The following is a 27,899-nucleotide window of genomic DNA, read 5'->3' as shown; positions in this document are numbered from 1 at the left end:
GGCTAAGGAGCTGAAAAGCACGAGGTCTGAGAATAAAAGGAGTCACCTCTCTCTGGTGTGGCATTAGGGAAATGTTGAAGAGATAGTAGAAGGAATGAGGGGTGGGAAAGAAACAGAGGCTTATTGTCAAGTTGCTGCATGATTGGGGAAAAAACAGTGCATGACCATCCTTTCACTGCCAGCACCGCTTCCAAACAGCCAGGAATTGAGTTTTCATTCCTCTGCAGCCGCAGCTGCTCAGCCAAACACATGACTTCGGGCACAAGGTCAGTAATGCTTTGATTTATTTTTCATCCAAAACTGGTGAAGGCTTCACAGGAGCTGCAAAAGATGGTATCAAACCTGATCTTGAGGAGCTGCTTTATTATTTGGGTACAAATGTGTTTCATTGTGTTGTTTTGCTTGTAAGACTGGTAGGTGAAAGTATGACTACTTCTTGGAAGATTCCTTGTGGCTAAAGAGATTCAGGCCTGGCTCACCTAGCCTGAATTTAGATAACTCTGGGATAGCTGAAGAGGTATGGGAAGACGGCAAGCGAGGGAATAAGAAAGTGGTAGCTTTAAACCGAAAGAAAGGATGCTATCTCAGTAAAACAAAGGTTTCGAAATGTCCCTTTTTCTACAAAAGCAGCCAAGTATTTTCAACACAGATTGTACAGATTGCTGGTACAGATTGTACCAGCATTGTAGTTCTAGGAAGTTAGCATATAAATTGTTCTCCAATAAGAAAAAAAACCATTCACATTATTTGGGGAAAAAAGTTTAAAAGTCTTCTTGATTAGGAAAACAATAAATGAAATAGATTTTTTGGCTGAATCAGTCTGACTGAAATATCTGTAACTGAGAAAACAGAAGTTTAGATGTGGCCTCCGTGGGGTTGTATAGTGTAGAGAAGATGCTAATTCAAACACTGCATTTTCTTTGAGCTTAGACTATGGAGGTCTTCACAGACAGTGGAGCTGCTATTTGTGCATCTGAGCAGGATAGCTACCTCTCAGGTTTTTTTGTTCCTTTTTTGCTTAACAAAACTGGATGTCCCTGCACTCAGTCTCTACCTAGCATTACATTTAGCAAAGTTTTCTTTTCCTTTCTCCATCCTCATCCCATGGAGTGGATAAATCTTGTCGTTGAGCAGGTTTGTATAAATTTTGCTAGGCAACTATAAAGAACTGCTTTATTTAGGTTCCTAAGTTTTTAATTGATAAATATTTATAATTTTTATTTTCAATTGTTTTTGCTTTTTTTCCTCTATCTGTCCAACAATTTGGTTGTCTCCACTTTGAAAGCTTCACTGTGACAACGATTGATTCACGAGTTACCCAATAACTTTGTGTTTCTCAGAGTTAGCCAGAAATGTTTCCAAATTCACCTACAGATCAAATGCATGGCATGGTAATGCAAGTGACCTACTTCTCAGACAAATGAGTGAAATCCGTTTCTCCAGAAGCTTTGCTTCTTTTCTTGGATTCAGATACATTTGCCTTGATCAAGAGCAGCATCCTAGTCCAAACCTTAGCAGAGAGCCCAGGCTGCTGCCCAACACCCTCAGATAGGTGTTTGAAGTCAGCTTTTTCCTATTTAATTAACAAGTAAGGAGTACCAGACTGGCTCTGTTCAGTATTAGACAGCACTTTCCTCATCAGAAAAGTACAGAACCTGTCTGGACTGCAAGTGCAGAGCAGGACTACTGACAGATGAATATATTGGTTTTTGCAGAGAGAAGATATGGCTGTTTGTTGCTGTTACATACTTGTTTCAGGGAATTACTTACTCAGAAAAACTGAGAAGAATGAAGAGAGCTGTGCATCCTGAAGCCTTTATGAGTATTGTAAGTTGGTTGGTGGAGTGACCTGAGGATGGATGTTACACATGACAGCAGAGGGGTTTCTAAGTGTTAGAAATAACAAGGTAGATAAGCTGCCTTTATTTAACCTGTCCTCTCTAGTCACTGTGTATGCTACTGATTTCTTTTCTATTCTCTTCTGTCTGCATGTGTAAAAGCCCATCTTCTGTCTGATAGAAATTAAAGCAAATAGTAAATGTCCAGACTTAATTTCTTTTTAAATATCAGTTACCAGCTAGCTATTGCTGGCACTACCTAACTATCTGAAAAAATTATTATGTAGAATGTCAGTATTTCACCAGCAATGAAGTCTATAAACAGCTAGTCGTGACCAGCAGAGACCAAAAATGGCCAGCTTTTCAGAAGAACCCCTCTTGCCAAGCAAGCTTACTTAGATCTTTAATCACTTGTTAAAATCCTGGGGGCTCTGTCCTGCCTGAAAAAATACATTGAGTAATTCTCTGAGTACAAGTTATAAAGACCAATCCTCTTTTGTAACAAAACAGGTTGAAAATTGCAGGTCAAAAGCACTATTTACTTCAGAGCTTAAGATGGGCTGTGCTAGGGATTTCCCTTGCAACAGTGCAACTGCCTGATCTTTTTTTTCCATAATGTAGTGAGCTTTTCAGCAGTGCTCATTGCATCTAGGCTGTTCACAATACTGTACTTGTGAAGCTCTCTGGATTCCTCTGAGGGTAGTTTAAACAAGCTGGTTCCAGGCTGGGTCAAAGCAAATCAGAAGCATGGCACCTGGGCAGCTCCTCGTCTCAGCCACACATCTCATCCCAGCTCATAAACTCCTGCTATGAGCTTATAGTGATTCTGGTATCACCAGAATGCAAGGGCTTGTGATGATTGTATGGCAGGAGTGTAATACAGGTTTTATATGACATATTTTAACTGTAAAACCCTAGTAAAACCCTAGATATAACATAAAGAAAAAAGGAAATTTATTGATGCTTTAGGGTTACATACATTCAGATGCTTAATGTATGTAGGTTAAATCCCCAGTTGTACCTGCTTTCTAACATTTCTTTATTGTGAATATCTTATAATATATGAAATGGACTTGTGCAAGCAAATGCATTTGTACCTTCTCTCCCAGAATGAGCTCATTACTTACAAAGGGTACCCGAGCGAGGAGTATGAAGTGATGACAGAAGATGGTTATACCATTACCATTAACAGAATCCCTTATGGTACTCAGAATCAAGGAAGCCCAGGTACAGTTCTTTAATATGACACAAAACCAGCCTATATAGGGCATATTCTCAAAAGAGGTACCTTGTATTTGTAAAACATCCACCAAAGCTTGTATACATAAGTGAAATTTTAGCAGAGAGTTCTGGCTGCCCGGAACAACCTGCAAGATCTACAGAATTAATGTCAAGAACACCTATTTATAATAAAAATCCACTATAAAATGAAACATATGCTTCCTAGTAAGGGTTGGTGAGTAAAACTTTAAAAAAAAATTAGAAGTAGGATAAAGGTTGCCTAATCAGCTTGTTTTGCAAAAGCTTTTCCAACCTCTAATTTTGTTTTGCTTTTGCTTACACCTGGTTAGTATCAGTGTCTGATTCATATTTTGGGTAAAGGAAACCTCTAAAAACAGTCCCACACCTTCATCTCTGCATCAATGTTGAGAATCTCAAGCTGATGTGGAAGAGCTATACAAACAATGACCAGAGGATGCCAAGTTAGTTTTCTCTGGTGTCAGGCAGATCTTTCCATAAATTCTTACAGAAGCTTAGAAGTTGTCTTTTAGAGAAAGAGGTGTTTTGTTCTTATGATTAGTTGATGCAGGAAAAAATCCCAGTATTGAATAGGAGACAGTAATGTCCCTGAACTACCAGGAAATGAAAAGATAAAAACAATTACAAACTCTAGTTTCGGTTTTGCTTTGTTTCTCAGCTTCAAGACCTGTGGTGTTTCTCCAGCATGGATTATTAGGAGATGCTAGTAACTGGGTCACAAACATGCCCAACAACAGCTTGGGCTTCCTGCTAGCTGATGCTGGATTTGACGTTTGGATGGGAAACAGCAGAGGGAATCGCTGGTCAAGAAAACATCAAAAGTATTCCATTGATCAAGATGAATTCTGGGCTTTCAGGTAGACAGAACCACTGGAGGGGATATCTGTTGCCCATCCTTATGTGTTTATTTCAGTTGGTTAAATCAGGGATTTACATATGCTACTTTTTAATAAGCATTCTTTACATTTGCTTTTGCTGAGGTGCACCTATAAAAGCATGTGAACTGAAATAGCAATGGAGACTGCTTTAATTACTGCTTGAACAGGTTCTTCAAACTAGAGGCAGAACAGCAGCAGAATGACTCAGAGGAACTTGCATAGGCCATCTCTATGCCACTCCTCAGCCCTGGAGCCACTTTTGGCAGCTACTTAGAAATACTAGTCTCTATAATACAATAACCCAAAAATCTTGAGTAGTATCTTCCATATCCAGTGCCAGAAAAATACAGAACTTAGAACAATTGAATGATTCACTAAAATGTTCAGACTGTTCCTTTGCTGACAAGCCATTAAGAAAAATGTGAATTCAATTTGAAGTCTGATTTTTAATTTATGCATGCCTCTCTTTCAATCTCCTGCCTGCAGTTTTGATGAGATGGCAAAGTTTGATCTTCCAGCAGCAATAAATTTCATTTTGGAGAAAACAGGACAGGAAAAGTTGCACTATATTGGCTATTCACAAGGTACTACCATTGGTAAGTTACACATAAGAGAGGAATTCCTCAGGAAAACAGGTATAAAATGTGATTTGAGATACTGAGTTACTGAATGTACCTGAGGTTTTCATTAACTCTTTGTAGATGTGAAATAATGTGGTAGTATAAGCAATTTTCAACATGTAGGCATTTAAAATTTGTTATACAGATAATAAAACATAATGGATCAAATGCACTGCTGCTGGAAATCTGTCAACTAAGAATTATACAGGAAATTATTGTGTGTGGGCCACGCAAATTGTTTCTATCCAAGATGCAAGGGTGTGCCCAACAGCAGCTGGGCAGTTGACCAAAATAAACAGAACAGGAAGATGAGAGTACAGAAAGAGAAGTTGTCCAGCTTAGACCAGATGTACAAAATTGGATTGACCGGAAGAAAAACAACTTCTCCTCCCAATAGTAAAAGAAAGGCATGAAAGTACATCAGAAGTGTACATTTATGTTTAATCAAGTCTGGAAGAAAGCTGCAAAATAAAGAAAGAAATTTCTCTGAATAGGAAAAAAACCTACAAGCTGGTAACTTACAGAGAAGAGGGATTTCATACAAATCTAGTCAGGACCATAGTTTCTGAACAACTAAAGAGGTTGCTTATGAATTTGGAAGTGCAGAATATCATCTATTAATACTGTAAACAGTCTAATGTAAAAATGATTATTTTTTTAAACTCCTCTTTTTGTTTTTTCAGCTTTCATTGCATTTTCAACAATGCCAGAGCTGGCTCAAAAAATCAAACTCTACTTTGCATTGGCACCTGTCAGTACTATTAAGTATGCTAAAGGCCCAGCAACAAAACTCCTCTACCTTCCTGAAAAAGTGCTCAGGGTATGTGATACCTTGGTTTCCATTGTTTAACCGTATACTTGCTTGTTCAGCTCTTTAAATGGATAAACAGAATTATAGGGCTTTGTGAAGTCGACTCATTTGCACATGGGTAGGTTTACCTTGTGGCTGAGGCCTTCAAAAGTTCAGACTGGGCAATAAGAAAGGCTTTCAGTCCAAGGCAACAGTGCAGCACAGGGACAGGTCACCCAGAGAGGTACAGAGATGCAGGACCTCAAAGGTTTCCAAGATTCCTCCAGGCAAGGCCACAACTGATATACAAGCCTAAACTATGAATTGGAGTTAGCATTAACATATCTCTTTATTAAAAGTGATGTAACCCAAATTGAGTAATGCCCAAGCAGGCTGATGCAATGGAAAACCAAGTAATTTCTCACTTGTTTGTGGGAACATCATCCAGCAAAAGGAGAAACGGCAAGTAAGAACCACTGAGAGTGCTGGAGAAGAAAAGTGTGCACATTCCTAAATGAATGTTACCTTTGTATTTCACAGGGTATGCTTGGCAAAAGAGAATTCCTTCCCCAGACTGAGTGTCTAACAAGGATAATAGCCCCTGTCTGCAGCCACCAGGCTTTTGCCAGGCTTTGTAGGAGTGTCTTCTTCAATCTGGGTGGCTGTAACCTGAAAAACATTGATGTGGTATGTATAGTTTTACCAGTTCTACTGGGAGTTTAAGCTTATGCTCCCAAAACTCACCCTCTACCCTATAGTGTGAATTCTGAATTTCTATTAGTACCACATTGCAGGGAACAGTCCCCACTACTGGACAGCAGTATCTGCTGATTGCCCTATCACTAGCAGGGAACCACTGCCTCTCTCCTCAAAAGGACATTTGGCACCACTTCTGCAGTCAACAGGTGCTCAGAGCCACCCAAAATTCTGCAGTCTGCCTTCTGCCAAACCTCACCCAAGGCACCATATCATGGTCCATACTGTGGCTAATAGTCTGAAAAAGAAGAAATAAAAAGCCTACAGGCTTCACATTTTATCTTTGCAACAGACAAAGGAACACACACATATTCCTCCTTGTCCTCATTCTCCAAGCCTTGGACCATCAGGGATGTGCCCAGAGGCACAAGATACTTTGGGGGGACCTGAGAGAGAGTTGGCAGACACTGGTAGGAGAGTATTGGGACATACCAGCTATGTCCAACTGTAGGTCAGATCACCTGGGAGTCAAAATTTTGCTCCAGCATTTTTCAAAAAATGCCTCAGAGTGCATTCACTAAGGAAGGATCACACAGCAGCCTGTTAAGAAGCCCCTGCAGTGCTAGGGTGTGTTTTATTTCAAATAGTTTTATATTCCTCAGGCAGTTGCTTTGCTGTTCTGTCCAACAGTGATCTTCTCTCACACAGAATCTGACACAGAGTTCTGAAAAAAAACCATGCAGATTGGGGTCTAAATTTCTGGTTTTGTATTCTATCTCACTTACCTAGACTCTTTTAGATTCTCAGTCATCCTGGAAAATGCTCTGGTTAGGGATTCCTCTTTCAGTGCTACTCCTAGTCTAACACATTTCCACCTGTGGCGTAAATCTGAGGGAGTCTCCAGTCGTGCCACTCCAATTTCTGTTGCTTTTATTGGTACATGACACTGCTGTAGCACATGTTTTGGTGTACATCTGCATAGAAGGGAAGAAGAGAATGCTCACCGAGTATTTTCTTTCAGAACCGAATCAACGTGTATATTGCCCAAACCTCTGCTGGAACTTCTGTGCAGAACATAATCCACTGGAGTCAGGTATGAGCAAACCCCTGGAAGACAAAATAGGTACTCACCTCGAGCTGAATAGAGAGGTACAGAGATAACCAGCTGTGAAGCCATGGCTAGCTTCTTGGAAACACAGGCAACTTGTGGTTTGCAGTTGAAACCTCAGTTCAGAACACTATTTTTCATTGCTCCTTCTTTTGCCAGCAGGATAGAAGTGTCCTGTGTGACACAGGTACATTTGAATCCAGCAATGAAGTGCTGCATTTGTGTAAAAACACGGAAGCTGTGTGTGCAGGTGTACATGGCTCTTCTTATTGTGCATCCAGTACCTTTTATAAATGATGTCCATGGTTCTGTAAGGAGTTTTTCTTAAGGAATTAGTCATGTTTCCAATGTGGTGTCAAGAAATGAGCAGGTCTTAGGCTGCCACATAAATGATCAAATTTTACTTTTAAAACCCTTGTAGTTTCTTTTCTCTCTTTCAAGGCTGTCAGTATCTGGACAGCAATAGAACCAAAACCACCTTATTTAGTAGATTATTTGTATCCCTTACCTACAAGGTGTAGGTACAAAAATGCTGTTAGTGAGGATCTTCTTGTTATTTTCTAAGTCCGTGAGAGACTTTTCTCTCGCACAGAAGAGGTAGCAGGGAATGTAACAACCAAGCCACCTGCAACCTTGGAAAGTCTTGTTTATGGTATAGTAGAAAATATTTTGATAATGGATGTTTTAGGATTTTGGCCAATCACCCCCAAGGGGTGGCTGGTCCTTTGTCCAATTAGACTGTGAAGAAAAAAGTCTATAAAAGAGTTTGTAAAATAATTAAATAAATCAGTCTTGCTGCACAATTCCTGCCTGCTGGATCTTCTCTCCTCCTCCTCCCTATGGCTGCGGGACACGGTGATATACCGTAGGAACCAGGCCTGCAGTAATAACAAGGTACTGCCACAGTACCTCTTCAGCAGCAGCGCTGATGGGAGCTGCCTTTCTGCCTTTGGGCTCACACTCCAAGGATCCACAGAGCTGGGCTCCCTCGGAGGAGCCTCTGCAGCAAGGCAGGTTTCCTGGCAGCAGCATGGGCTCTGGAGTGGTGCAGGAAGCAGCTGCGAGCACAGAGAGCTTGCAGGAGTGTTCCTGCACTTTTCAGCACAGCAAAAGCACCGATAAGTTTGAGTGATATCTGCACAGGCACTTACTCAAAATCAAATTATATTTTTGGCTGTGAGCTCACATTAGGCAGTAGGTTTGATTAAGTTGCTTTTGTAACCATGACCTAGACCTGTAAAGAAAAAGGGTTACAAAAGCAGAGTGGGGGGAGCTCTGACAGCTGACTCAGATGTAATTCAGTACCTAACCACAGACTGCGAGCACAAACATGCAGTAGTAGTACTCCTAAGTGTTTGTTGTCCTTACTGTTATTACAACAAAAGGAGCTAAAGGAATTTCAATACTAAGATTCTGGTGAGGGTCTCTCAGAGTAGTTACAACCCATGTTGTAGGTAAAGCCAAGAGGGGGAAGAACTAGAAATGCTAATTTCTGTATTCAAAATAGAGTGAGAAGAGAAAACATAAGATGGAGCCCCTCGCAGAGCTGAGTGTTGCCAACACAGCTGAAAGAATAGGACAAGGCAGTAGTGCTGAGGTGAACTTGCTGACAGCAGTTGTTAACAGCAGTTTTACAAACTTGGACAAATTGTCTGTGAGGACATCTTTGGGTCTTTCTGCAGGAGATGTGATTTTTTTTCATTGTGACAAAAACATTTTACTCCTTTTCACTGTTTGACACAATTAATTTACTGTTGGCTCCTTCATAGCTCTTAGAAGAACTTCTTTTGGGGCTTTAGATTGAAGTCAGAGGCTCATCAGGGAAAAACCACAAAAACTTCCCAAATTATGGCTTTATAACTACCCTTTTCTTGTTCATCCTCTTAGGAGGTCCGCTCGGGGAAGTTCCAAGCTTATGACTGGGGCAGTTCAAAGAAGAACATGGAAAAATACCAACAGGTATATTTTGGTGAAGCAACCTTGGACAGCACAGAAACACACAGGAAGAGAGCAAGGATGTGGTAGGAGACACATTTTCAGAACATAAGTAAATGAAAATATTACTGCTTTTCATTTTGGAAGTCAACAGAGAAAGCATGCAAGCACTAGTGGCAATAATAAATTTAAGACATTTTAAAAGAAACAGAGAGAGAGAGGAAAAGCAAAACTTTTCAATTAAATGATCAATAGGAATAAGAGGAAGTAAGGGCAGAAAAAACAGAAAATTAATTTTGAAAAAGAAGAGTACACAGAAGAGAACAAAAACATCTTACCTACTAGTGGAACTGAAACAGATGACAACATTAGGAATAGGAAAACTGGAGAATTAATAGCCACCCCTAGATTCTGGCAGCCAGAGAAAAAAGGACTTTGTCCTCAAGCAGACCCTGAGGAACATCTTTTCCATTCAAGACTCTAATCCCATCTTTGACTCTTCTACCCTTTAGTCTCCACAACAGCCTGTCATTACAAGTTACATGTTTTAATGATGACTTGCATGAAACACAGCTTCCTTTGGCTTGCCTTGAATTTGCTTGCTCCTGGAAAGACATGGGATGCCTTCAGGTTTTGTGTTTGGTCTAATTAATTTCAGTGCTCTTTCTTCATACTATTTGGGTTGTATAAACCTGTCTCCTGTCCTTGCTCTGACGTCTCTTTTCCAAACACAGGAGTCCTAAGCTGCTTTCCCTCTCCTCCTACAGAAGCCATTTCATGATCCTTTTCATCCTTGTAACATGCTGTTTTTTCTCTCTAGCACATGTCTTCTGGGGCTGACCAGTACTTCAAAAGGACTATGATGGGGGTTTATCCAGAGGCATCCTGGCATCTCTGTCTTGTTCAGGCTCCTGCCCTAGGATCCCACTTGAGAGGGCAAAGACCTAACAATAACTGTTTGTCAGCTCAGGAGGTGTTTTACTTTTGGCTGTGCTATCAGTTGGGTAATCCCTGTGAGCACAGACTGAAAAGGCAAACAAGGGAACTTCCTTCCTCTTTGGTTTAGACACCTCTACTTTGAACAGTGACAGAAGAAAGCCCCAAATGAATGTTTAAAGTTTGCTGTGCTCTCCTGGACGTTCATTCCTGTACTGTTTTTCAGACTCTTCCTCCTCTCTACAACATAGAAGAGATGACTGTACCAACTGCAGTATGGACTGGGGGGCAAGACATGCTCGCAGATCCCAAGGATGTGGCCATCTTATTGTCTAAAATTAAGAAGCTTATCTATCACAAGAAGATTCCTGAATGGGCACACCTGGATTTCATCTGGGGATTGGATGCACCTTTGCAAGTGTACAATGAAATTATTGACCTGATGCAGAAGTATCCTTAACTCACAACCAGAAGACTTACCTGACTCGTTCAACAGCACAGATTCACTGGGTACAATAAACCCCTTCTGTTGCATCTGGAGTTGGGGAAAGGGTTCCTCCTGCCCTGTACATGTCATTCCAATGCCTTTTGCACCCTGATAGTGCACTTCATATTTTCTGGCAACCTTGTGGATTGGTAATACCTTCTCAGTTGATACAGATTTGATTCTGCAATAACTATACTTTTCTAACAGAGGACAGGGTTTGCTTGCAGCCTACTCTCTTCTCTAGACTGTAACAGTAATGAAAGCACTTCCTTTCTCTGGATACATTCTGTGATCTCTAGATGTTTTCCATTCTTCATAATATTTCTCAGTTTATTGGGCTGACAGTTATTTAAAGGCATAGTGTAATCAAAAACTTATTCTAACAGTTGTGATATTGTATAATTTTATTATTAAACAAGATGATGAGCAGAAAGCAGAAACTGAGTTCATACAAAAAAACCACCTCACTCCTGAAAAGAATATGATTTGTCTTTGTTTGAAACAGGACTGCTCACTGTTTTCATGAGGAAGAGCAAGGGACACAGGGTAGACCCAACAGAAAACAGTAGCTAGTCTCATGGTTCAAGCATGCACCTGGAAAAAAACTTGACTTCAAGACCCACCCTGAGACAGAGAAATCCTTGCTGACTCAGTCATTTTGGCAATGGCAGCACTTCCATGGGACACGTAGTTCAAAGTTACACCTTGAACCCAGCAGAAACCTCACACCTCCTGCTGTTTCACATAGAAGCTACTGGCTGTCTCAGAGCTGAGATGATCTAACCTTTGTCATGGCTCTGAGCAGCCTCTTTGGCATTTAAACACTAAAACGAAAAGTACCCAAACATTGTTAGAAACAATCCATTATCTTCATCCCATGTATATTTAGAGCACTTTGACCACTACTGGAAAGAGCTGCTTTCAAGACAATGATGAAGAATTATTCATCCTATTAATTTCCTGGAGTAACTATGACTCTAACAATCTTGTTTCAAACAGGTAGTTACAGCACAAAACCACTCAGTTGAAGGGTAACCTCTGTGGTTATTGGGTTACAGCATTATAGGTCACCATCCCTCCAAAGCAAAATTCCATTAGCTTCTCTGTGAAAAGAAACACAGTGCATTCAGGGGTTTCCTTTCAGCATGACACCCTCACTGTCCATTTCAACGAAATGTTAATGTGGGCCAAGTCTGGGGTGCTAGCCAGCACAGTGCAGCTGCTACACTGGGACAGTTCACTGGTGACACTGTATGACCAAAGGACCCGTGTCTCACTCTGAGTAATGGTTCATTAGCCAAACAAATTAACCATGGCTGTTACCACTTCTGCACCTTTCCCTTCCAAGACAAACAACAGGCCTGTTTCATCTCCTGAACCCACTGCTGAAGGCTGTCCTGTTTCCTTCTGCTTCACAAATGTAACTAGAGTTTGATCCAAGCAAAACTGTTCCCCTCCAGACAAGGACATTCCTTCCACCAAATACAAATTCCTGGAGACAAATACCCTTCAGAGAGTCAATCTTTCAACCAACTCACTGCTTGTATGGAAAATGTATGAGTACTTGAGACCTACTTTGTAAGTTTTCAATGCTTTCCATACTAAATGCAACACCATACCTGAAAGTAGACAGAGCATTCCCTAAAGCAACCTAGAAAAGATTGCAATTGTGCAGCTGTGTTCCAACCTGGGACCCCATAGAGGAGGCAGGGAGTTGAATTTTCTGGAAAGTCAGTAAAAGCAGGTTGACCAAACAGCATTGGACACATCATGGGGACTGTTGATCCCACCTTGGGACATGAGAAGGGATGAGACATCATGTTGCAGAAGTCCTTCCGAGTGTTTAATTTATGGTTTGATTATAGTTATCATCTTACAGATATCAGAGAAGTCAAATTGTAATGCTTTTCAGTGAGAAATTACCAAACTACTCTCTCCGCTCTTCCAGACAACGTTTTTTACTTTGTATGTAAAGCAGAGCTGTTACTGTGCTGTCACTGACATCCTGTTGTTTCACTCCTTTCCTTCCCCTGGTAGTCAAAGGCATCATACTGTTTGCAGTGGTGTTCCCAAGAACACATCCCTCTTATCTGGTGTTCTTCTAAATGCTCATCAATCCATGATGAAACTCAAGCTCTTCTGAAGACACTTGTGAGCTAATTGGCTGAACAGGCTGATCCTCACGTAGGAGGATTCTACTTAGTTTATAGCCCAGCTGCCCAAGGACACAGAACGAGTCCTTCTGCCCATGGTCATCAAGCCAATCTCAGTGAGGACAGAGCCCCCAGGCTGACTACAGCTAATTCAGCCGTTAAGCAAAGATCTCCAGATACCATGTTTTCAGAGGTGATGAAAATGGCTTAGGATAAACAAGAACACTTGTTTGTTCCCTCACTGGGAGAAAGGTTACATGTCATGTTCAAGCCTTCCTTGGCACTGGAGTATGATTAATGCAGAATAAGCTGGGTTTCATGAGTTGTGCTGCTCACTGGAAAACAGGTCAGTCTGTAATGTTAAAGTTAACATAAACCAAATGAAAAGCAATTGCAGAGTCAGTGTTCTTGAGACACTATGTTGAGAAAAGCTGGACACTTCCTCTTTTTCATCTTAAAAGATTACATTTGAAGCAGCCCCTCAGGTGGGTAACAGTACAGATCAAGGTCTGCCACAGACCCAGTGACCTGCAACACCCAGGTCCCAGCTAAACATGCTAACCGCTGATTTATAGGTACACAGTACACTCTCCTGCTCCAAGCTGCATTTTGGGGTGGTGGATTAAACCAGATAATCTTTGTCATCACAAAGATTTCCCCACTTCTGAAATACTGCCAAATCAGCACTTAAACACGCTCTACAATACGTGCTGCCAACTCATGACACTCACAGCTGCTTCCCTGAACTGCTCATTTTGTTTTGACTTCCTTTTGTCGGCGCAGGTTGCTGCCAGTGGATCAGTCTGCTGGTGGAGAAGGACCAGGGACCGTGGCAGAAGACAGAAGCAAGGCAATCAAAGCAGAGGTAAGTTACTTATACATACACATTCATGGTCTCTTTCTCTATTTCCTGTCTCCATAAAGATGTGATGTCTTGCTCTTTTGCAGCTGGTAGTAAAAATAAACAGTGTTTTTTCTCTCTCATCTGTAAGCCTATTGCTAGGCACAGAAGTGCTTCTTTGCTTGAACTAGAAGACAAAGAAGTTTGACCTGCACAAAAGGAAGGAAAAGGGCAACTATTTAATTTTTTTCTAGTTGTTTTCTTCAGTCTGAGAACAAGGGAATGAATGTGCAAGTATTGAAACGTGTGCAATCTGAACCTCCTGTTCCTTCCATACAATGCATATGTATGTTTTGTTAGTGAGTAAGGCAGCATATTCTCATGCATGTTTAGTCACAGTTGCTCTTCTGGTCGGTGTGTGTATGCCTTAAAGCTTCTATATAATAAATTTTAGATTGCTTAAGGCACAAGGATAGAAGGGCAATTTTCAGAATGGCTTGTATTTTAGCTTCACTAAATCTTAAAAGCATGCAGAGGAACTTTCAAGGGCATTTGTCTCTCTGATCTTTTTACCATCTAAGCATATTCTTTTATGATAGTTCACCATGCTCAATAGTTACTTATGACTTCATCTCACTGGATGAAATCAGCTGTTCATGTCTTTATTCCTTGAGTTTAAGGGAGCAGTGGCCTGCCAAGATTGATGCTACTTGGCCCCCTGCACCTGAGTAAAAGGTTAATATCTGGAAGTCCATAAGCCATGCCAGCTAAGCCGGGTGATCACAGAGTGCGTTGAGGAACGTTTACCTTAACAAGAGGGTTAAATAAGCCTCTTCATTGCTTCAACTAATCTTGGTAGTGATTTGAAAACAAGCTGAGATATTAGTAGAACTTTTTCTTGCCAAATTGAGATTCCCAGTGCAGGGGTAGGGAGGCATATTTTACTCCCACTAGAACAGAGTAAAACAGAAAGAAAACAGTGTTGCACTGCCTGAGTATGAAGTTGTGAGGCTTCCTGCTTTGACAACAAAAATTAAGAAGTATTTGATATACAAAGGAAATCTAATGAAGTGTGGTTTGATGCTAGGTTTAAAGTTTTGGGTGTTTCCAAATGCTGCCTCATTTCAACTGTTTGATGACTCATGAAGCTTGACTTCTTAAAATTTGTTCTGTCAAATATAAAGGTTAAATTAAAGATCACTAAAAGTCAAAATGTATTTTCCTCATTTAGTTCTCTCTCATCCCACAAATTCTGTTCTTCTTCCCCATTGCTTGATGGGGAATGCTTCCTTATTCTCTCTTGATCTTCATATTGAACATTCCTGAGTACAAATAAGCTTCACAGAGTACCATGTCTCATCATAGCAGACGTCTTATGCTAGAAGCAGACTCAAGAAACATGTGGCTACATGAGAACCTCTTGTTCATCATTAAAAATTGCATTCTCCATGTCTAATGCCTTGTTCCAGAAAGACTTGTGTCCTGAGTCTGCTTAACTTCCTAACAAAAACTGTAAGCTTGGGTTTGAGTGCAAGCTCACTCTTGCTGGCTGCTGCTGACTACACACCTGCTGCCTTTGCCTGCCATCCCCCCAGCAAGGCTGAATGCTCTCGAGTAGTCCTTCCCTGACAAAAAGTCCTCAGGAACTGCTGCAAACCCCATCACTGTGCAGGCTTGTATCTCAGTGCTGGAGTTGGCAGATATTTGACAATTACACCAAAATTTAATTGCAGGATGGACAGGAGGGTGAACTAACACAAAAACACCATGGTCACAGAAGCGTGTCCTCTTCTTCTGAGGAAGCCAAGCCTGCAAGAGCAGTGGTGTTCCCAGTCATTATTGGTGAGGCAATCTTACAAGATGCCATGATGAGCTGAAGCTTTACATGGCATTAAGTCCCATGGATTCTACTGGTGAACATTTAAGTCTCCTGCCTGGTCTTTATGGACTTTATACACATGCAGAATGACGGCTACTGTTCTCCTCACAGACGCCATTCTCTCCTCACACATTAAAGCACAGCATACAACAAAAATTTGATGTATGATGTATGATGTGGCTTTTCCTGAATATGTAAGCACAGTACTGAGCTTCATGGATTAATCTTTTTTTGTGCAGTTCTTCAGAAAGAATAAGCAAGGAGCACTGAACTTGCAAGCTCTTGCTTTTCAAAGAGTTCTTACTATAATACCACACTCAGTAACTATCTGGGTCACAGAATCCGTTCTTCTCTTTTCTAAGGGATGTTTGAGTCAAAATTATCTTGTTGAAAAAAAAGTCTGGGAAGCTCAGAGAGAGCAGTGTTCCTGCACTCATTGACCTGGGCTCTGGAAAATAAAAACCAAAACTGGGAAGTATATCTACTGTATGTGGAGTTGGCATAAACTGGTGCTAGATCGACTGCACTCTCAATTTCTATTCAGAAAAGCTAATCTGGAACCATCAGTCATCCCAGGAAAGAGCAAGGTCTCACTTCCCTGTGACCAATACAAGATTTGCGCTACGGACAACCATTTCTAAGAGGTAACGGAGACAGGCCCTTGGCAGAACAAAGGCAGTGTCAGGATCCATTGCTTATTCCTCATGGCTGCTCGGCTGGTAGCCAAAAGGTAAGGCTGACTAGGAACTGACTCACGGGGATTTTGAGGAGCCACACATGGTCACCTTGTTTCCTTCATATTCTCAGAGGAACTGATTTCAAACAGAACTTTATCATGTTCGGGGTCACATCACCCTATGAGGAAAGCACAAATGGCACTGAAGTGGTGCAAGCATGTTGCCTTAAGTCCATTAAACCTCCTCACAGAGTGCCTGAATTACTCCTGGCCCCTTCATGATCTTCATTATGTGATTCCTCACCCCAGCATACCAGTGACAGACACAAGAATAGCATTCAGTCCCAGAGGAAGAAAGGGCAGGTCTAAAGAGAGCCATCCTGAATCTCTTTCACCTCACTCCTGAGGAGACAGGAAACAAACAGTGCTTTCTTCTCCTTTCATCTCTCCTGCTGGCAGAAGGTTGGAGACTGATAAAGGCAGACAAGCTGGGTGATGGTCATCTCAGGTGCTCACGTTTCTTTGTCAAGCTTCTGCTAGGCTCGTGCCAAGAGCTGGCCCTGTCTACCAACCTCAGTTCCCTTGTAATCTGCAGAATGCTCAGGCATAAGAATATGGCATGGTATGCCCAGGTGTTTTCCTCTCCTGTTCTGCAACCCTACCTGTTAAACAGGGTGAGCTGCAGCCAGCCCCTCCTCACACAAGTACTTATTCCAGCAGCCCTTGGGGAGCAGACTTCGGGCAACCTATAGGAGACTCCTCTTGGGTCTTCCTGTGGAATTCCACACCACTCTCTTCCTAACACAAACACCCCTTCATGTGCTCTTCCACACAGCCTCAAGATGTGGTGCCTCTTCATGCTGCTCTGCTCCCAAGGAATTGCTTTTTCAGCAGGATTCACAGCAGCCTCCATTCCGAGTGCTGACACAAGCCGCTGTAAGAAGAGTCGCGACCCCGAATGTTTCATGAATGTTGTAAGTAGGGTCACCTTCTCTCCCTTTCTAAATCTTCCCTTACAGTTACATAACTAACAGTCCTTTCCAGAAAGCTAAGAAGAGCCCCTTCTGCATTTCCTGTTTCCCCACCCTGCTGTTTCCAAAACCACTGCCTCAGGGTCACAGCCACAGAGAGGGCTGGCTCTGAACATGCCAGGGACAGATGTGCCTCTTGCATGTTGCATGAAGACAGACACATAGTACTGCAATGGGGACTGCTGTCTGCTACCTTTGCTTCCAAGGCTAGGCAACTCCTCAGAACCTCCTGAGGGCCACTGGAGATCCAGACTGTGGAATTTTGATCCCAGCAGCCAGACTCAGCCCTGGACTGCAGACAGAGAACAGACTACATGCTCCAGTCCGTACCAAACTGAAAAACAGACTTCTGCTGCCTGCATTTAGGGTGAACCCCAACAGATATATGATAAATATGGAGCTGTGTCATGCCTCACGATACCTGTTTGCAGTCAGCTTTCTCAACACATGTTGGTATTTCAGGCTACTACATAAGGGGAGGAGTGCAAACCTGGCAAGAGAACAAAGAACCCTCCAGCACTAGCCTGAGGAAACCTTGGTTCTTCTATCCAAACAGTCTGGGCTGCCACAGAGAAGAATTCCTTTGCAGTGGAGGCAAAGGCTGGTTTCTTATCTCAAGTGAAGCAAAGGCCTGCCCTTCCATAACAAACTGTTTGCTCAGAACAGTGGTAAGGGAGGTTGAACCCCTTCTACGGATTCTCACAATGCAAACTAATCAAAGATGCCTTGCCCTGAGTCACCAGAGATTTTCTCAGAGTTCATGCATAATTAGGTGTAGGTGGTCTCATTAGTTCCTTTGACTAGATCTCCACCCTTGTTTGCCTTGCATGCATGGCTTGCCTAGCCACACTTTGACAAGAAAGTATTCATTATGGACCGTCCCCACAGCTTTTGACATCGTCTTATACAGATATGGCTGCGTCTTTAATCTGTAGAAATTGTACAATCCTAATCAGCCTTGCATAACATGACAAACTATCTCCCAGAAGGGAGTTAGTCACTCAGCACAGTTCTGCTTTGTCCCATAATAGGGGGCTGAAAACCAGACAACCACCAGCTAAACCTAAACAGGTCTGAAGAGGACTTTGCTTCATCTTTTTACAAGGCCTGTAGTGTTTATTCTCAGCCATGGTCTCTGTGGCCAGGGTCTTACACTACCACCATAGCACATCCCACATGCACACTGCTCATCTTGGTTAGGCTCCAGAACAGGACAACTGGCGTGTTAACAAACTCTCCTTTGGCTTTCCCAGAGTGAAATTATCCGATACCATGGATACCCCAGCGAGGAATATGAAGTTACAACAGAGGATGGATACATTCTTGTTGTTTACAGAATTCCCACTGGGAGGAATGACCAAAATACAGGTGTGACACAGTTATAGGGCACAAGGAAGGTCTGAGAGCCAACTCTTACATGGATTCCCCATCTTTCCCCTTTGCACATGCAATGGCATGTTCCATACCTTTCCGTCTCCACAAGAGTACCTAGTCAGAAAGGTGACTCCAATACTGAATCCATCTGAAGTCAGCACATTCAGTGTCTCTGTCCTTACTTCAGACTTTTCTAATAATTGTGTTATATCCAAGGGTTGGGTTTGGGTTTTTTTTCCCTCAAACAGTCTGGCAGGTAGACTGGTAAACTGGATTTGGGAAGGTTTTGCATTAACAACCTAAATAATATACATATAAAATAGTAGCCTGACTACAAAGCCTCTGAGGTTAGGCATATGAATATTAATTCCCAGGCTTCTGAAGGACAGAGATATTCTTAAGGAAGGAGGTAAGAAATCAGGTAGTCAGTGAAAAGCAAATGCATTTCATCAGTTTCATCACTGTGAGAAATGAGACAACTCTTAAAAAGATAAATTTATTGAAAACAGAAAAACTGAAAAATTACAGAAATTAGAAAAATGTAAAAATTTGGGATCCTATGGCTCAGTAGATGGTATGCCCCAGGAGCGCAGGGATTTGAGATCTTCTGGCTGAGACAGCACTAGACCTCAGGTAGAGAAAAAGAACTTGCAGCGCTGGGCTGACTTTTAGCTGGTCCAAAGTAAAAAAAAATTACTAATGGCTCCTTAATAGGAGCAGGCTTTTAACACCCAGCACCAACGTCTCCCACAGCTAGCCTGGAGAGAGCAAGAGGGGAAAAGAGACCCCACCTCTCCGCTTCGTCCTTTTTATAGTGTCTTTGCTCTGCCCCCCCCCCCCCCCCCCCAGTCCGCCCACAGCCCGCCCCTTCGGTCCAAAGCGATTGGTGCTTTCCCTTTGATGGATCACGTCCACCAATGGCTCATCGTTGTCGGGGGGTGGGGGGGTGGTATTAGTTGAGATAAGGGAGCTACAATGCCTTCATTAAAATTCAGGTATTCAGGTTGCCATGGGACTTGCCTGCAGAGTAATGGCCATGGCTAAAAATAGCTGCTGGCTATTAGACTGGGGTTTTTGGCCTTGGAATCAGAATGCAAGTGGAAACACCTAAAAAAAGTACTAAAATACATCCAACACATCTTAAAACACTTGTAAAAGTATACAGTAAACACAGGAAAGGTAACTCTTATCGTGTATAGGTGGTTTGAAGTTTGAAAAGGGAGCAACTCTCTTAATAAGCTACTTTAAACAATTGAAAACACTGATAATGGAACTGGATTTTTGTACCTGGGCTGATGGGTTAATTTTAACATTCAATTTAAAAATATTTAACTCAAAATTAATTAATTAAAGCACTTAATATGCAAAGACCAAGCACAAATAGGGATTTCATGTATGACAATCACATTTTCTGAATTGAATAAAAATTTCTAGCTGGATTTTGAGGTACCCTGGATACTGCTACTTCAACTATTAGTCCTTGTTAGTATTATAGAATTATTTATTTGGATGCCTTCCCCTAAATGGATCTCTTTTGGAAATCATTTGGACCATCCAGACTCTCAAAGTGAGGCTAACTGAGTTAGATCAGGGGCCTCTCAACCTTGCTCAGTGGTTGCCTAAGCATGGATTTCCTTCTTTGGATTAATTTTTCTTTGTCTTCCATGCACTGTTATGCCTTCAGCACTTGTCAGCTTTGAGTAGATGGTTTCAGCATAGGGGCTGTAAGTTGGCTTTCCAGTGCAAGAGGAGGTAGCACAGGCATCCTCAGTAAATTCTTTATTTGCCAGACCTGTCATAAAATGGTTATGAAATGTCATTAAATGGTTTCTGCTTGCATGGAAAAAATTCTTCAGGTTTGTCAAACCAATATCTATGCATAGTTCTCCTGGGAGATTCTTGAATGGGGAAACCTCTCACAGACTGAACTCTGCACTCCAATATTAAATACACATTAATTGCTGCTCCAATATAAGAATATTTTCATGTTTTTCAGGGCAAAGGCCTGCCGTGTTCCTACAGCATGCTTTTCTAGGAGATGCTACTCACTGGATTTCCAACCTGCCCAACAACAGCTTGGGCTTCCTCCTCGCAGATGCTGGCTATGATGTCTGGTTGGGAAACAGCCGAGGGAACACTTGGTCTTTAAAACACAAGACGCTTAAGCCCTGCCAGAAAGAGTTCTGGCAGTTCAGGTACTCAGTAGAGAGAAAAAGACTCAAAAGACTCAACATAGAAACTCCAGGGGGACTAGATATCTTCAGCCTGATGGCTTTTACCTGAACTAGCATAAGAATAGGATCTACATCAACCCAGGAAAGTAAAGAACCAGAAAAAGAAGGATGCTCACTACTACTCAGAGCTGGGAGGATGGGCTGGGAAAGAGATTTCAGAGACTGGGAAATGAAATGGGATGATGAGGAAAAGGGAGACAGTACTGTGAGAGGGAGAGCAACAACCTCAGCTGGAACATGCTGAGCAGTCTTGTCTAGAAATCGGATCTCTCACAGTTGAATTCAACCAAGTGAGAAATGTGTTTTGTAACATGTGCAGGTGAAAGCACTGAATAAATTCAGTTCCCCAAGGGCTGCAGCTGTCAGATGAAACTGGCACCTCCTCCACACAGAGCCCAAGGCATCAGGCAGCCAGGCTGTACAGCTGCACCCCTCTGCCCACTTCCCCAGCTCAAGCAAGGATGCAGACACACTGTGCAACCTCCTCCTTCAATGGGTCCTGCTTGGTGCAATGAACAAAACTGACAATCAGTAACTCACTGTGATAGTCAAATTGTCTGCCAGCTTTTTGTGTTTCTCCCTGTAGCTTCGATGAAATGGGTAAATACGATATTCCAGCAGAGCTGTACTTCATCATGAATAAAACCGGACAGAAGGATGTTTACTATATTGGTCACTCCGAAGGGTCAGCTTCAGGTAACATCAGGAGAATTTTTCACAACCGTTGGTGTTCCTCTTTGATCAGTAGGTGACTCTCCCCACTGATTCTGTTGTTCTTCTAGTTTCTAGAGACTTAGAAAAACATAGAGATTTTTCTGGGTTGAGACTTGGAAAATGTGCAAAACTTTTCTAAAATCAGATTTGGTTACCCTTAATAAGCAAATAAACTTAATAGAGGATGCAGTGATAGTTCAACTTTTTAAATAATTACATAGAACGTAGAAATGGTCATTTACTGGGTACTTCTGGTACTGGCATTGGGTATTTTTCTCAGCAACAGGAATTTACATGAAGTTCTTCTGTATTAAGACAGACAATTAGAATCATAGAACCATAGAACATCCTGAGCTGGAAGAGACATACAAGAATCACTGAAGGCCAACTCCTGGCCCTTCCCAGGCCAGCCCCAATGTTTACACCATGTACCTGAGAGCAGTGTCCAAATACTTCTTGAACTCTGTCAGAACTGGTGCTGTGAACACTTCCTTGGGGAGCTTGTTCTTGTGAATAGGATTGAAAAATCAAAAAGATGAAACAGTCCACAAAATAATTTAAATGAATACATTAATTTAAATTAAATTGCTTGAAGGCAAGGAAAAATAACCTCAACATTACTAAGTCATGACTTACTGTCAATCTTACAACTTAAATTGTAGTTCATGAGTGGCTGTAACTGGCCACATTGCTGTTTAAAAACATAGTGCCAGAGACCAAAAATTAGGAAAGCAAAAATATTAGTAGTTTATTTTTTCTTAGGTGCAGCTTTTGTTATTACTCAGTTCATGGCCCCTAAATGCAGCTAACTTTCTTTTAGCATCAGTTGAAAGTTCTTGGTGTTTATGGTTTATGTGTAAGATCCATGAATGAACATAGATTAGAAAGTAGCAACTGTCAGTTCATTAGTGTAAACAACCGAGAAAAAAAGAAAATTAAATATGGAAAAATCATATATTGTCACAAATTCTGACCTTTTTTTTCTTTGCCTCTCGTAAGAGTATTTAAAGACCCTCATGGCAAAATAAACTAACAATCTAGATTTTCTTCATCTGCCTGTGATGCAAATAATTGCTTGAAAACACACAAAGCTCCCACTATTTAGCTAATTATTCTATAGTTTCGTGAAAGCATAAACATGCATAGATCTTTAGAGACTCTAATTAGAAAAACTCATTTTTTATGAGAGTTCCTTGAACTTTAGAGGGAATTGGTGTTATCTCCAAAACCTCACTGACATGTTGCCTACAAAAACTGTTCTGATAATGACAATGCCCAGACATGCTCTAAACCTCAAAATGAACTTTGCCTCCTAAATAAAATTAGTTTCAGAACTTAGCTCCAACAATTTTCTTGAGTAAAACATGCAGCACAAACATGAACAACAGACAATGGGCTGAAAATCTACTATCATTTCTTGTTTGCTATCTGCTGTTTATGTCTTTAATTTGTCTGTGGAGGATATCTTCACTAACTCAGCCTGTCTCTTTTGTATTTTCAGGCTTCATAGCATTTTCTACATACCCTGAGCTGGCTAAACGGGTGAAAGTGTTCTTTGCTGTGGGCCCAGTAACTGTATGCTCACATGCTACAAGTCCTCTGATTAAGTTAACAAATTTTCCTGAACCACTGCTCAGGGTATGTAATTTTTTCTTCTAAGAGGTCCAATGCCTCACTAACCTTCACAGGGCTCACTCAAACTGAGACCAAGCATTCCCAAACAAGTGACATGCTGACACTGAGGTCTGGATGAATTGAGTGGTCTCAAAAACTCTGTTCCTTAATCCTGTGGGGAAAATAGTCAGGATATTAAGCTTGTAGCAGCAGCTCCCAGTGAAGTAGGAGACTTGTGAAACACTGTCTTGTTTTAGAACTCCTGCTGTTTAACTAAAATTTTGCTGGCCTCATGCAGGAGGAACTAAACCAGAACTGCAGTAACAGACATGATGATCTCTGGGACTTTAAAAAGGAGTTGGCATTAAGGTCAGCACACTAGAAATGGAAGGATGGCTTCCTCAAGGATTGGTGATAGTAATATGAAGGAGGAAGAATAAATTATGGTCTATGGGAAATGGGGTGTTTTGAGGGGTACTGTGAGGGTAAGCTGTTCCAGCAATCTTTGAATACTGTGTTATGAAGGCTAGGCTATTAGCAACAATTTCCTGCATAAAATTCTTCTGTAAGAAGAAAAAAAGGTGTTGCACTTTTCCTTTCCCTCAGTTAGTACTTGGCTGCAAAGGAGTCGCGCACCAGATTGAATTTCTGAAAGGACCCGTGACACAGCTCTGTACAAGCCTGGATAAGTTTTGTGCCCATGTTCTGTGTTACATAGCTGGAGGCAGCATCAAAAATATCAACACGGTAAGTATATGCAAGAACACCTACTCATGGTAAAACTAAAGGGATTTTGGAAGGTACATTTGTGCACTCCATCCTTGTCTGGTTACCGTCACGCATGTAAACACACCTAAACCACAGCACAGTTCTCAGCAGGCTGAGGGAATGCCAGGACATTGTGTACTGCCAACAGCAGCAGCATGGCTAGGGCTAGGGATGGGTGGGACCAACAACGAGGCACATTCCAATGCCAGAAAGAAAGAACTGAGTCCAAATTGGAGCTATATTGTATATATCAAGATGTACCCTCTTTTGGGGCTAAGCCAACCAGATTTTGGTCACACACAGATGTTCTTTAAAAAGAGACAATGAGTGATGAAGTCAGAGTTCTTGGCAATACAGTTGCCAGTTTCCTTCCTTAGTATATAGACTCTGGGGGTCCTCTGAACACTGAAATACCTAAAAGACAGGGAAAAAACTCTCTTTCTTAATTTTCAGACTATTTGCACCAAAACTTGGTCCCAAAGACTATTGTAAGGGGCATTTTCCTGGTTTTGTTGACCTTAGAACAGGGCCCAACAGCTCAATCCACAAGGTGTAGAGCTACAGAAAGCCTTTCCACTGTGCTGAGGAGTGCAGCACACCTACAGTGGGATTCACAAACCCTTGTGCGTCAGTCAGAGGGGACAGGAGAGACAGAAGAGTTTTCCCTCTGTTTGCCAATCTGTGAACACTGTGGTGCCAGTCCCCTTTACAGTGGTGAAAGTATGCAAAAGCTGGCCTGTATAATGTTTATTACTGCAGTATCTGTAACAACTGGCCCCATTTTTTTCATCTATAATCCTTTTTAAAAGTACATATGGGAAAGCAGTTGGAATCAAAGGTTCAATGCAAAAGCAATAGCAGCTTTTGAATGGCAGAGCTAAACCATTAAGGGTATTTCCTGCCTTGCTTAAGTCACTAATGTGGTTCTCAGTGCAAGATAACATAGCTGAGGAAGAATCCAGGGAGATGGAACACCTCCTTAACAGAACTATAAAAAATGTTTTGTAAGCTGACTTCTTTAATATTAGAAACTCACTTCCTTCACAGTTTTATTCTGTCACAGCACTGGATCTCTGTCTTTATAAGATTTCTGCTTTCTCTCCAGAGTCGAATAGATGTGTACGTAGGACATTCCCCTGCTGGAACATCAGTACAGAACATTATTCATTGGCAACAGGTATAACTGTACATTGACATGTAAATAGTCTCTTACTGCTGCTTTTTATGCAACTGACAGCCTGCAGGAAAATCCAGAGGCTTTGGATTTGGGAAAATTACCATCGTACCTTCTCACCTACTGCCTTGAACACCTGCACATTTAATGCAGTCTAGAATATAGATGTGCTCCTGAAGACAAGCATTCCCAGCAGGAAATGAACACAAAACTTGGACAGCTAGTGACTCTATGGTCTATTTTGCCAGCCTCTAACAAAATCAAGTGCATAAAAAGCAAAGACAGATACAGGAAGATAAAATAGCAAAGACAATGCACCATACAGATTTTTAGCACATACCCAGCTACTTAAATCCTTGAAGCAAAGGTTTTCTAAACTAATAGACACTGACTTTCTATCACCCTTTATTACACAGCACTCACAAATGAAATTACTTGTCATGTTTGTGCAAAGAATTAAATTACTAAAACAAACAAAACACCTCCAGGTATTCATTCCCCAGTCCTACAAGGCATATTGCACTAGACTTGTAATAGCCCTGACACATAGGCACCCAGGTTCTCTTTCCATGTGACAACTGAACCCAACTCTGCATGACAAATAGGGACCCCAACTTTAGGTACCTAAGGTAGTAAAACAAGAGTTTAAGTAATAAAATATGCTGAGGCTGGAATATAAGGATCAGGACAGAAATCTAGCAGGAGAAAAGGCAAGGAAGCCGCTTACCTTGTGATCTATCCTCAGTACCCTGGAAGCCTGCAGCCAGAGGAATGTATGGGAGTAACTCACAGTCCACTACCTGAGCCTTGGCTTAAGTCACAGGCAGGAATATCCCTCCTTCACTCTACTTCTTCATCTCTCATCACTTTTATTCTGTATTTTCTTTTAAAAGGTAGCACATACAGACAAGTTTCAAGCTTATGACTATGGCTCTAAGGAAAACATGAAGAAATACAACCAGGTAAGGCAAAATGGCTTCCCTGAGAACTCCTCCTTGGGTCTTGGTAAAACTAGAAATAGAAAAATTCAAATTTTAGCGCCTGTGAGTACTAACAAGGGGGAGAGTGGTCTCAGATAATGTTTCAGCTGAGTCACACACAAGTGTAAAAGCCTATTCACAAACAAGGCAGAGATAGACCCTGCAGACAATTAACAGAAGTTCATTTTGCCTCCCCTACCAATGCAGGGGTGTGCCCAGTGACATGTTAACTTACATGTCATTGCAAAAATGAGTAAGAACCACACCCAAGTCCTAGGACTGGGTGAGCACAGAGCTCTTCACTACCCCAAAAATCCTCAAAGTTTGCCTTTCATTTAAGAGAGGAAGTGGATCTCAGAGCTACAGTGACCTCTCCAGTGGACTGGCAATCATTTCACTTTTAAGCAGCACATTTGACTGGCAGTGTCCTGTGCTGTACCAAAATGCTGCTTTTCACAAACAGAAAGGCTCTAGAGCTACAATCAGCCACTTCTATCTTGCACACTGTCTCAGAAATTTTCTAGATTGAAATTATAAATGGCCAAATTATTTCCTTGGCACTTAAATTCCAAGCATAAAAACTAAGACCAAAAGTTGCACTTCATGCCCCCAAAAAACTTATAGATCTTCCCACTCTGAATATACACAGGAAAAATCTCCGCAGTCCATCACAGATAAATACCAACACTCTTCTTTCCCTGCCCACACCTCTGAGGAGTGCAAGCTGGAGTCAATCTGCAAGGCAACCCTTAGCCATGCTTTATAGAAAGAACAGGAATAGGATGGGTTATTCCATAGACAGGGACTGGGGTTAGGGCAACGAACAATAAGAGGGTGGCCTTCATCCTTATGGTTTGACTGTAGGCAGTGCAGAAGAAAAAAGCCAAGAGAGATGCTTGCACAGAAACCTTTCTCTAAACACAGCTTCTGCTACAACAGCATTCACTCAGCTCTCCTCCCTGTCCCACAGACTGCTCCTCCTGTGTACAAGATAGAGGAGATAAGGACACCAACTGCTGTTTGGAGTGGTGGAGAGGACAAATTTGCAGACCCAAAAGACATGGCAAGGCTACTTCCTCGGATCACTAATCTCATTTACCATGAGCATTTTCCTGCATGGGGACATCTTGATTTCATCTGGGGCCTTGATGCAACTGAGAAAATGTATCTGAAAATCATTGAACTAATGAAAAAATATTTTTGAAACCATGAGCAGAGTGTTGATTGTAAAAACCTCCAAAATTTCTCTTTGGCAATAAGGGTGATATCTGGGGAAGAGCTAAACACACGGACACACATAATGGATACCTGTATAGGTATTTATTTATTCTTATTTATTTCTTGCTTTCCTCATAATTTGAGGTTTTCCATGGTGTTATTGTGACTGCTATCTTCCTGGGAAGTTTGAGGTATATAAGAATGAAAGCTGAAAATATTTATATATTTGAGTACATACTGCAGGGATCACTGAATTTCAACAGTTTTTATTTCTACGAGACTAATTTTTCTAAGCCTGAATTCTGTTGTTCTCATATATATCTTATGTACCCATTCTCATGCCCAGTTTTTGTCTTCCTATGGAGACCCAAAAGTGTGATTCGATCATTTCTCTGTTGAAATGAACACTTTTGTTTAAATTAAATTATTGATCCCCTTGACAGAGAACTTGGCTTTTTTTCCTCCCTCTTCAAATTACCCTTTAATGTCAACACAACCAAAGATCTTCAAGCACAAGAAACTGAGCAGACAATAGATGACTACCAAACATTAAGCAGTGAGAATCAAGGAGTCCAACCTTAAAAATTTGTAGATGTATTCCTCTGTCCTCCATGCCTACAAATCACCCAAATATTTGTTAAAACACTCTGAACCCCTCACAGTTTCAAAGACCACGGACGGCAGCTGTGGAATAT

General features: G+C 41.5%; 3 protein-coding genes across 6 annotated transcripts in view; all 3 read left to right on the top strand.

Annotated features, from left to right (window-relative positions):
- The first annotated feature begins 5 nt into the window (after window positions 1–5).
- Window positions 6–10,981, top strand: LOC125329503 (lipase member M-like). Of its 2 annotated transcripts, none has more exons than XM_048311621.1 (10): window positions 6–266; window positions 1,716–1,827; window positions 2,948–3,065; window positions 3,757–3,955; window positions 4,463–4,572; window positions 5,280–5,416; window positions 5,927–6,073; window positions 7,104–7,175; window positions 9,078–9,149; window positions 9,946–10,262. In XM_048311621.1, the coding sequence occupies exons 1-10, from the start codon at window positions 139–141 to the stop codon at window positions 10,189–10,191; spliced, it is 1,341 nt and encodes a 446-aa protein (XP_048167578.1). In that variant the 5' UTR covers window positions 6–138; the 3' UTR covers window positions 10,192–10,262. The 2 variants fall into 2 exon arrangements, with proteins under 2 accessions (XP_048167578.1, XP_048167579.1); XM_048311622.1 differs by lacking the exon at window positions 9,946–10,262 and adding an exon at window positions 10,288–10,981 and having other exon boundaries at window positions 11–266.
- A 2,508-nt stretch (window positions 10,982–13,489) lies between these two features.
- LOC125329504 (lysosomal acid lipase/cholesteryl ester hydrolase-like) lies at window positions 13,490–27,644 on the top strand. 3 transcript variants are annotated; one of them, XM_048311623.1, is made up of 12 exons: window positions 13,490–13,566; window positions 15,276–15,384; window positions 15,966–16,151; window positions 16,933–17,071; window positions 18,382–18,496; window positions 20,499–20,697; window positions 21,323–21,432; window positions 22,952–23,088; window positions 23,671–23,811; window positions 24,938–25,009; window positions 25,900–25,968; window positions 26,957–27,644. In XM_048311623.1, the coding sequence occupies exons 3-12, from the start codon at window positions 16,126–16,128 to the stop codon at window positions 27,188–27,190; spliced, it is 1,242 nt and encodes a 413-aa protein (XP_048167580.1). In that variant the 5' UTR covers window positions 13,490–13,566; window positions 15,276–15,384; window positions 15,966–16,125; the 3' UTR covers window positions 27,191–27,644. The 3 variants fall into 3 exon arrangements, with proteins under 3 accessions (XP_048167580.1, XP_048167582.1, XP_048167581.1); XM_048311625.1 differs by lacking the exon at window positions 15,966–16,151; XM_048311624.1 differs by lacking the exons at window positions 15,276–15,384; window positions 15,966–16,151 and having other exon boundaries at window positions 13,491–13,566.
- Window positions 13,490–27,899, top strand: part of LOC125329505 (putative lysosomal acid lipase/cholesteryl ester hydrolase) — a 40,032-nt gene continuing 25,622 nt past the window's right edge. Inside the window, exon 1 of the mRNA XM_048311626.1 lies at window positions 13,490–13,566. The gene's annotated coding sequence lies outside the window, so the exon portion shown is untranslated. The remainder of the gene's footprint in view (window positions 13,567–27,899) is intronic.

The sequence above is a fragment of the Corvus hawaiiensis genome, chromosome 8 (assembly GCF_020740725.1).
Source record: "Corvus hawaiiensis isolate bCorHaw1 chromosome 8, bCorHaw1.pri.cur, whole genome shotgun sequence".
Classification (NCBI taxonomy): domain Eukaryota; kingdom Metazoa; phylum Chordata; class Aves; order Passeriformes; family Corvidae; genus Corvus; species Corvus hawaiiensis.
Note: the sequence above shows the minus strand (reverse complement) of the source record. Positions and strands in the feature narration are given on the sequence as shown.

Bases quoted from the DNA above. Each gene is read 5' to 3' on its own strand.
- LOC125329503 (XM_048311621.1), top strand. From the start codon at position 139: ATGATTGGGGAAAAAACAGTGCATGACCATCCTTTCACTGCCAGCACC. The intron at 1,828-2,947 runs GTAAGTTGGTTG...CTTCTCTCCCAG, and splicing joins CTGAAGCCTTTATGAGTATT to AATGAGCTCATTACTTACAA. The intron at 3,066-3,756 runs GTACAGTTCTTT...TTTGTTTCTCAG, and splicing joins TCAGAATCAAGGAAGCCCAG to CTTCAAGACCTGTGGTGTTT.
- LOC125329504 (XM_048311623.1), top strand. From the start codon at position 16,126: ATGGCTGCTCGGCTGGTAGCCAAAAG. The intron at 17,072-18,381 runs GTAAGTAGGGTC...TGGCTTTCCCAG, and splicing joins CCGAATGTTTCATGAATGTT to AGTGAAATTATCCGATACCA. The intron at 21,433-22,951 runs GTAACATCAGGA...TTGTATTTTCAG, and splicing joins CTCCGAAGGGTCAGCTTCAG to GCTTCATAGCATTTTCTACA.